The following is a 10,307-nucleotide window of genomic DNA, read 5'->3' on the forward strand; positions in this document are numbered from 1 at the left end:
AGTTTTATCCCCATGGTACTAGCCACAGACACTAAGGGCAGAGTCCTACCTCCCTAAAGCTGCCTCAGTCTCTCTCAGTAGTGAATGAGGCAGTGTGGTTCACAGAGACGCACCTATTTTGAAGGCCCACAACAGCCAGTCCTCAATCACTAAACATGGTTGTCCAGGCAGTAGGAAAGTCTCCCCTCATTTCACAGCTTCTCGTACATCTCCAGCATATGGCTGTCCCCATCCTCACTGGTGGGTAACAGGAGTATCACGATACTGCAGTGGGCCTGTGTCCTCCAGCTCTGACAGCTACAGAATAATCACTGATGAAAGTGCTCAGGAGTCAACAAGGGAGGTTTCAATTGCACATATCCCTAAAAGCTCAGTACCTGTGAATGTCTCCTTTACATATCTAATCAGCCTGCAAAAATTGTGCAAGGCAGAGTCAGCAGCACTAAAGTCAGTGAGGTCACAGCCCTGATGCTGAAACAGGGCCCCGCTGCACAAAGCAGCGCACAAACACACACTGGCAGACAGCCTCTGCCTTCAGGAGCTCAGAGGGCCACAAAAGGCAAGAGAGGTAACAGTTCTTTACCCAGGATCTCAACACAGGCCAGCAGCAGAGCCAGGCACAGAACCCAACCCTCTCCTGGGGACACACTACCTCCCCTGGAAAGTGCCACCAAGGGGCAACGCAGGCTCACCTATTCCCAGGTGGGTGTTGATAGAGGCGTAACGGGCTGTGCCAGTCAAATTCTTGTTTTCCCGGTAAGGGATGTGCTGGTGGGTCCGGGCGTCTCGGTACTTCTTGGCCAAACCAAAATCAATTATGTATACTAGGTTGCCTTTTTTGCCAAGGCCCATAAGGAAGTTGTCTGGCTTCACATCCCGGTGGATGAAGTTCTTGGAATGAATGTACTCAATACGGCTGATCTGGAGGGGGGGGGGGGAAATAAATAAATAAATAGTGAGACAAGAAAGAAGGAAATTTATCTTAAAATTGTTAAGATAATCTGTTAAAAATACGTTAAGCATCTGTTTAAAAAAAAAATACCCTCTCCAGGACACTGGTCTGCCAGTGCAGGGAAAGGGACACCTAGCAGAAAATATCAGAGATGACCCCCAAGGAAAAGACACCCTCTTGAGGCAGAATAATCTGGAGATAAAGATAGAATTCAACCCTGCACACCAGCCCAGTCCTCAATCTGGGGAGGTCACCATTAGCACCACAAGGAAGGATGGGAAGCAAGTTTGTACAGACTAAAACTTTGAACTTCGGCTTTGACAGAAGTCAACTTTCAAACTCACCCAGGCTGGGAAAGCAGAGGATCCAGAACAGCTATGGGACTTAAACCCAGGGCATGGGCAGTTGAGTCAAGACAAGTAGCAATGCCAAACATTCATCATGCTGGCAAAAGCATCTACACATGCAACTCTAACACAGGGTGAGCATCAGGGGAAGGAAGGAGGGATGGAGATCAGGAAAAGCCAACAATGCCTAGGTTCCAGGCCCCCAGCTTCATCATGAAATAGAAACCTGGCAGCCACTTGCTGCTAAATAAAAAAAGCCTAGGATACAGCAGTTCTCGAGCAAAGGGAATGGATGGGGGGGAAAAAAATAAAATAAAGGCATGGAAAAGGAGAGTAGGCACAAATGCTTCAGAGGAAACTCACCATCTGGTCTGCCAGGAGCAGAACTGTCTTGAGACTAAATTTGCGGGAACAGAAGTTGAAGAGATCTTCCAGGCTGGGCCCCAAGAGCTCCATCACCATCACATTATAGTCCCCCTCTGCTCCACACCACTTAATGGAGGGGATACCCACTGGAGGAAAGAGAAAGATTAAGCCCACAGAACAGAGGAAAACTGCTGCATCGCCCCCTGAGAAGATCATATGTAACACCAAATAATTTTCTTTCTAAGGCCCTCCAGAATAATTTCATCCTTCAACACTTTTCCAGCCCCATCTTCTCCTCCCCATCTCACCTCCTCCCTGCATCATCTTGTAGAACTTGCTTTCAATGTGGAGTTGGGGATGCTTGGTTTTGACACATTCCAGTTTGATAGCCACCTCTTCACCAGTCGCAATATTGGCTCCTGCATAGAAATGAGGGTGAAATCAAGATTGTGCAAGCTTCCACTGAAGCTAAACACTTAACAAGGCCTGTACAGATGCCAAAACCTTAAGATTTGCCCTGAAATTTATTCTCTGTGACAGAAATGAGGTTCAGCCACTTCAACTTCATACAGAGTTTCCAGTACTGCCATTTGCAAAAGTCCATGAATAGAAAACCAACTCTGACCCCGCAGGCAGGCTAGAACAACAGTCCTACATTGTGTTAACTGCCTCGTTATCTCAAAAAGTGCCAGATTGAGAGGTCAATCTGTATATATCAGCAGTACCTAAAGTGAGTGGAAGTTTTAGCTGCCCCTGATTGTATACCTAGCCCCTGAACCCAAGCCAGCCCCCAGGCAGTGATAACAGAGTACCTCTTCCCAACAAAAAATTATTGGTTATCTCAGGTACATCGTTTCAACAGAGCAAATTAGTTCAGGAGGAGACAGTGCTAACACTCCCAGCTACCTCTGGTTTCCTGACCTGCTTAATACAGACAATTCCCAAATCTCCAGCTTCTCCCTCTCCTGAGGGCTTTAATAATACCTTAATAATAATCTTTTGCCAACACATAATCATTTGCTATATTCTAAATATAGAAGAAGAAATAAACTGAATCCAGTACTGAATTAAGCTACTCGGATGTCTTTGTTAAAGGTATTGCTAGATAGTCTGCGATGACACAAAACTACCACCCCACGCACTTCTTTCTGAAAACAACTGAGCTGCCAGCCATGAAAGCCAGCACTCTGGTCCCAAAGTGCTTGTACTAGCCACGAGGATTCCAGATGTTTCACATCATCCTAAAATTGAAAGAATTAAGACCTGTAAACAGGTCACAGGAATGACACTCAAGACTTGCTTCTCTCTCCCCAACTCCCATGCCTGCCTCATACACACAGACAAGCCTTTCCTCGTATCCAGAGGGACTAAAAGTTGCACTCAAACACAAATCAGAGAGCAGGCCTGATCACGAGCAGCTTATGAACACTGTAATAAAGTACCCCAGAACATGTACGCCAAACATAAGCTGCAGTCAAAGGTGATGTTTTGTAGATAGCTAGTTTTGGTGGGTCTGGCTAATTCGTGCCTCCTGATCCCTGTGATAAGACTTTCAGGGTCCACAAGAACATCTGCAAATAGATGTCTCCATACATCCTCTTTCACACACACCACCTCCAGAGCCAGGGACCAAAGAGAAAAAGCAAATATTCACACAACTGGATCTCGTCTCCCCCTAGATCCATCTCCTGTTGAAGAGTTCTCGCTTGTACACAAAGTTAGCCAGTAGCTGCCTGCTAGCAAAAAGACGCCATCTAGATACTACAGCATCAGGCTGAGACAGACAAGCTGCTAGGAATTTGTGAGAGGAACAAAAACTATCAGAGCCTAGAGGGACTGATTCACTAAGAAAGATTAAAAGAGCTAAATATGTAACATAGACAAGAGATATAACTAAGGAGGGCGGGGAGGAAGAATGGGACATGACAACAGTCTACAAATATTTGAAGGCTGTAAACACTAAGGAGGGAGAGGAATTATTTAGGGTGCTCTGAGGGAGGGGAAGGAGGAGCAATGAGATGAAGTTAATGAGCGTTTTTACTCAAGAGCCAGAAGAAGGGTAAGGGAAAAAGCCATCCTGAGAACTAGAGCCATTTGTCCAATGATTACTTTTGGAAAGACACTGACTTTTTCCACTTAAAAACTGCTGGCCAGCAAAGCAAGTCTGTACATTCCCTTCACTCCACCACAGGACCCTTCTTATAAGCATCAGAAGTTCAAGGAGGAAAAGAGCAGGAAAAGGAACTCAGATCACAGTAAGAATGTGGCCTTGGACTAGTATCTACCTGTTAAACTGGCCCTCATCCAGCATGGAAACACCCAGGACATGCAAACAGACAAGAGTGCTTCCTTCCCTTCTCTCTTTCCCCTGCCTTTGTGAAGGCTTTCCTCCAAATGCTCTGCAGCAGCTCCCTTGTCCGTTCCCTGGGGGAATTCTTCCCCTCCTCTAGTCCATCTGCTGACACACACGCAATGGTAAGTCTTGCTGACTTTTGTCAGCAGTAGTATTAGCATTTTGAATGAACCCTACTCCCTGAAGTTGAACAGTGGAAAGATGAATGAGTTCTCATCTCCACATTAGCCTGTGTGTTTAGGAAGATGACCATGCATTCACCTACTAGGTTGTCTGCAGGTGGGGAGAGTTATCTGTGCCCATGTAAAGCAGGAAAAGGGAAAGGAGGGGTAAGCATCAAGAAAAAACTTAGATTCTGCAAAATGTGAATATGCCACTCAAATGACCAATATGGCCTTCAGACCCATACTCTCCATAGCCCAAAACCAGGTGTTAAGTCTCTTAGAAAAAGAAGAAACAACCGTGTGGCCTGGAACAGCAAAAGTAGGACCAATTGGACCTGCTGAGGCGCTATTCTTTGCTGAGGGGGTCACTTGAAGCTTGCCCCCTCCCTGAACCCCCATAAGTCCTCAGCTCGCGCTCTCCACCATTTTTTGGCTACAGATCTACCCAGGCCGAGACCACCACAAGGAAGGAGAGAATTCAAGGGCAGGAGTCTCTCTGATCCTTTGTTCCACACTTTAACCACCATCTTTTTTAAAGATAGAAGTACAAAAGCAAGAGTTCTCTGCTCCGTCTCCAGACTGGAAAGCACCACATTTCAGACAAATGCAGCAGAGCCTGCCTAGCTTCAGCCACTCGAGAGACGTACGTAGGATTGGGGATAATTCCTAACAGCCACCCCCACTCTCTCTCTGCTGTGGGGGCTGCAAAAATTCTACTCATTCATCACGATCTATTTGAAACAGGGCCCCAGGGACAGAGGATGCCACTGGCTAAACAGGATCTTTTCGGAGTGGAAGCATGTCTGATCCCCCCCCCCCCGGCGCATCAGGCAAGCCAACAGGCACGTCCCCCCGCTCTCCCCACTGCCCACTTCCCTCTCGCCAAGGTGCAGGAAGAATGGAGGGCTGGGAACAGATGGAAGAAGTCAGATAGGGTGAGAGAGAGTTAACAGGCCAGGAAACAAAGGGAAAGCACTCCCCTCCCAGCAAGGGAGGAGCCTGACACCAGGAACTGTCCCCAGCCAGCGCAGGTCCCAGCATGCTTTGTTCGCCCCACCATCCCCAGTCCCCCGCTCCGCTCCACCACCAATGTCCCCCCCAGTGCATCCCGGACCCAGTGATTCCTACCACGTCCAGCAACCCTGCCCTGCTTCTTGGCCAGCAACCTCTGACAAAGCACCTCTCGTCCAACGGCCCAAAGGTCTCGGCAATTCCTCTGCAAACTGGGTTTTGCTCTTCTGAGTGAGCATTTTTAGAGGCAAACTGGGTAGTCAAGGCCTAGAGCAGCTCCGTCTTATTTCCCACCCTGTCAAGCCAACACCAGTGGAATCTCCCCATAGTACATCTATCGCCCAAGGCAAAGCATGGAAGCAAGGCATTGTGCTTTAAGCCCCAGCCAAGGATTAACAGAAGCCCATCCTTTGTGCATGCCCATGTAGAAATTCAAGTTTGCTTCTGACAGGAAACCCACAAACAAATACCGAAGAGCACAGCACACAGCACCCATTGGTTACAGGGCGGGTGAAGGCACTAACATCCCGAGAGGGAGAAGCTGGGAACAAACCATACAGCCCACGCTCGCCTTCAGAGACAGACTGGGCTTGTCTGTCTCTGCTCCATCTCCCCACCATTATCAAGAGAGAGAACTGCAAGGTGAATCTGGTGCAGGAGAAAAGTCCTCATTCATGAGTCCCTCTGTCTGCAGAACAGACAGAGGACAGCACAAGCGTCCTCCAGACGCACCATCAGAGACTATGTGCCTGATCCCTCCAGGCTGGGGAGTCACCCAGGCTCCAAGAAGTCTCGCTATCAGTGTTTCAAAACACGCTGGCTCGCACCTCAATGAACATCACAAGGGCTTTGATACTGCATTCAAGTAACTTGGCCATGCTCACCACACTAGGACATTGGGGCTTCCTCTGCCTCTGATGTCATTCGATTACAGGGAAGGCGGGCACAACCCCTTCACCAGAGCCCGTGCTTTCCATGCCCCTTCACACAGGTGGATGACCTGTTATATCTGATGCAGAGGCCATACCACCCTTCAGTACCTCCCTTCTTTCTCCACACGCTTACCAGATGTTTTGCAAGATCCTGACAACTTCTGCTGTCCTAGAGAGAGTCTGGAAGGCTTCAAAGCATAGCATAGGTGGAAAATGCTGTGTTCAGGCTATCACCCCTTAATCCCTAGCACCCAGGACTTGAAAGCACTGTCACCTGAGACACTAACTGGCTGGGAGGCCACAGAGGAGTGACACACAGGAGTAGGCAGCAGTGAAGGCAGCACATGGTGGAAGTGGGATCCCAGATCCATCATTTGTCATCTTTGTTCGTGCTCTGGATAAAGGTGACAACAAACCCTGTTACTGATGATTCCCACAGGATACTTAATCAAGAGAGGCTGCCAACAGCAATCAAGAGAGAATAATAAAGCAAGAGGGAACTGGAGATAAAAGCCAGAGATAGAAAACAGAAGGTGATTTACAAACACAGGGAAAAGTAATTTGAATTAGAGGTATTCAATGAAAAGAACTCAGAGAGGGATGGAAAGATGTTGCAGAAGCTAGAAGAGATCTCCTACAATACAGCTGACAGTGCACCAAGGCCAATTCTGCAACCTGATACAGCATCGGTGATGGGGGAAGCCAAGGAGACCCAAAGTAGCCTATGCAGAGGCATCATGTTACAGATCGCTCAAGGGTAGCCCTTTGCTGCCCAGCACTGGAAATGCCACACCTCAAATGCTGTGTAGGCTCCAAGCTGCTCAGCAGATGGGATAAACTGGGAAAAACTGAAGGAGCAGCAAGAGTGAGGAGTTGTGGACGTACTGGGAAGCAAAACACAACACAACCGAGCAAATTAAAAGCCAAGGAACATATGACGACCATCTCTAAGTACCCAAAGGGTGCAAACACCAAGAAGGAAGAGAGGAATCATTCTGCTGGCCTACTGGACTACAGCTAAACAGGCAGTAGTGAGAACTAGATGACAGGTAAAGCCACGACAGCTCTCACGGATGGATTGATCAGGCTACTGGGTAGTCTCACCACTCCGGCCCCACATGGTTTGAGCCAATAAAAACATCAGCAGGCAAAGCATCAGGGAACGTATCGACACATCAGCATGGTGGCTTGGAAGAACTTGTCCCCAGGTGACCTGCCGTGGTAACAGGAAACCCAGTGTCTCATGGGCTCTCTGCACTGAGCTCCCAGCCCAGGTCATTCCAGACATTAACTCTAAATCCCATTACAGATCTAACAGATCTGGGTCCAAGGACTTTAACCAGGCCAGCCTCTCTGACCTGTTTTATATCTCCTGGTCTCAGACCTCTCTCTCACAGGTGCTGGACCACCTCATCCACTACCAATCTTCCCAAAACTTAATTCCTTTTATCCGGAAGGAACAGACATCTCGTCCTTTTCCACCACCCACTCGTTACAGAGTTTATACCCACACACACCCAAGCTCAAGAAAAGGAAGCGAGAGAGCTGGAGTAGGGTGTATGACAAATACGCCCGCAACAGTCCAAATCTAAATCAGTCTGATCAAACACCACTGTCTCTCCAATACCTGCGAGGCAACTCTGAGCTCATCCCACTTTCTTTGCCATCAGAGGACTGGCAGCAACTAGCAGTATTCCTTGAAGCTCTTTTCACTCCACCACCTCCAACCTTACACAGTGCCCACAAATATCAACAGGCAAGAAAAATAACCCCAAAACAATGACGCAATTGAGAAAAACAACCTTGCAGGTGGAAGGACAGAGACTCTCACTCACCCAGATAAATGTCTCCAAACGAACCACTGCCAATCTTTCTTCCCAGCCGGTATTTGTTCCCCACTCGAAGCTCCATGGTTCAGTTGTGCTGAGAAAAGAAGCACAGAAAACACAGCGTCAGAGCAGAAACAGGAAGTGAATCACGTAAGAGTACAGACTAGGCCTCGATGCTTCACCCAGAGGCTGGGTACAGTTTTTAATCTTGAAATATTTCACTTTCTACACGGCGTCTACTACCTCTCCTGATCTCTGGATGTCCAGGGACAGCGTGAGCTAGAAACACTGCAGGAACATGACCCTTTCAAGCATGTTTTCCATGTTCTCATTATGGGAATGAAGGAGAACTGAATCTCTTCTGAACCATTTTGTTCAGAGACTGGGAGGGGGTAGGAAATCCCTCCTAAGAAGGTTTCAGTGGCTGACTGCTTCACACTAGTGCGAAGAGGGACCATACTGCTTCTTGTAACCTACACTACCTGGCACCAGGACAGCAATAACCTCCCAGACGCCAGAAGGGACAGACATAATAGACCCTATGAGAAGGAATGCTTTCAGGCCCAGCCCTAGACCAGCACCTCGGTGGAGAAGCACAGGACCCAAGGGCTGCAAGAGACAGACAGACTGCCAAGAGCAAGAGACTCCATCACCCCTAGGCGGGGGCCGGCACAGGGGACAGGGAGGAGACATCGAACTGAACCCTGCAAGGCACACACTGACTAGGAACACCACTTGCTTATCTCCACATGCTTCTGCTGATGGGATCACAGCCTCCTTTGGTCTACCCGAGTCTCTGCTGCCTACCTAGGTGTGCCAGCTGTTTGTTTTCAGCAGCTCAGGCCTTTCCTCACCCCTTTACCTGAGGTGATTAGCTAACCCTTTGACCTGCTATACCCCATCAACATGCCCAGGCTTAGCCTACTCACCTTCCACACAAAACCAGCTGGGTGGAAGGGCCACAGACAGAGTTTGTTCTCCCTGCCAACCTCAACTTCTGCTGCAAACACCTGGGCCAAATGCAGTTCCAGCAGTTATCCCGTTAAGCAGCCCCCTTTCCCTTGCCCCTTCCGTGGCCACCAATCTATTCTAGGAACCGTGGCTCCTCCTGAGACAGCCAACGTGTCTCCTTTTAGAGGGATTTGCCACACTCCTAATTTATGCAATGCCACATTATTAGCGTACAAAATGCAGACACAGAGCCTGTTGGGGACAGGAAAGGTGAGGAATGATTCATGTTTTCACAAGTAGGTGAGAGCAACTTTCCTTTGCTGGAGCTCAGTGGGAAGGAAGCATCACTGAAGGAAAGAAGGGAGGAATGGCCTTATGAGACACAAGCACAAAAAACCATAATCCCAGCTACAGGATTCTGGGCATACTATAAACCCAGAGGTGCTTCTGCTGCCCCAGCAGATGGAATTACAGAAAGAACGGAGGGGCTGCAGAGACATACAGGGAAATAATCCTATCAAGGCATTCAGGGGACGTTGTGAACCCTGAAAGCTGCGCTCCAGTCACCAGAAACCACACACAAAACACTTAGAGGTGGAGTCCCCTCACCTAGTATTTACTTATGCGCGTGGGCTTCTGTGCATCTAAAGTCTACAAAACCCTGTGGCTATTTCTGACTTTCTTACTACAAGGAATGTAGGCAGAGCCTGGCAAACTGAACCAGGAGGCAGGTGTACCTGGGTGAGGGTGCAGCAAATAGACATGATTTTTATCCGCTGCCTGCTGTTCTGTATAACCACATTAATATACATCTGACTTGCTTACACTCCTACTCCAATAAACGATCAAAGGTCTGTGTCCCCGGGAACCTGTCACATCACTGTCAGGAAGACAGCTCTCGAACCTCCTTCCTTCATGGTTGTGTTTGCCCAGGCCTGAGAACCCTGAGCACATCCACTGAGTCCCACTTGCCAGCCAGGGCAAGTACTGCCAGGAAGCTCCAGAGGTCAGGCAACAGGTCCCAGTAGGGTCCCCTCCACACCAGGGCACAGCACTTACTGCTCTGCAACACCACAATCCCAAACCTAAACTTGGTCCCACCCTTCTGGGACAGGCAGGAGCCAGGTTAAGAAGGGTTTCTCACACAATGAGGCAGCAGCCCTTCTAGCTGATTAAGCAACAGGCTCCAAAGGGGAATCTAAAAAATGCTCCAGGGCGAGGGGGTGGAAGCAGGAATCAGGATAATGGAGTGAAAAATCATGGTCTCGCACAGCTGTCATTTTGCCTTATCTCCCCCCCCAACATACACACACAAGTGTGCTTACGAAATATATGCTTACAACAGCATGGATTCATGGTAAGGGGAGTGGGTAGGACACGCATATCCCACCCCCAACAACTG

At 48.6% G+C, this 10,307-nt stretch overlaps 1 protein-coding gene across 1 annotated transcript in view; it reads right to left on the reverse strand.

The window, feature by feature from the left end:
• CSNK1E (casein kinase 1, epsilon) overlaps positions 1-8,049 on the reverse strand; it is a 17,572-nt gene extending 9,523 nt beyond the window's left edge. The window contains 4 exon segments of the mRNA XM_010087804.1: positions 693-921; positions 1,663-1,811; positions 1,974-2,084; positions 7,961-8,049. Coding sequence (XP_010086106.1) covers positions 693-921; positions 1,663-1,811; positions 1,974-2,084; positions 7,961-8,036 — 565 coding nt within the window. The 5' untranslated portion in view covers positions 8,037-8,049.
• Between the last annotated feature and the right edge of the window lie 2,258 nt (positions 8,050-10,307).

This window comes from Pterocles gutturalis, unplaced genomic scaffold, assembly GCF_000699245.1.
Source record: "Pterocles gutturalis isolate BGI_N339 unplaced genomic scaffold, ASM69924v1 scaffold31836, whole genome shotgun sequence".
Classification (NCBI taxonomy): domain Eukaryota; kingdom Metazoa; phylum Chordata; class Aves; order Pterocliformes; family Pteroclidae; genus Pterocles; species Pterocles gutturalis.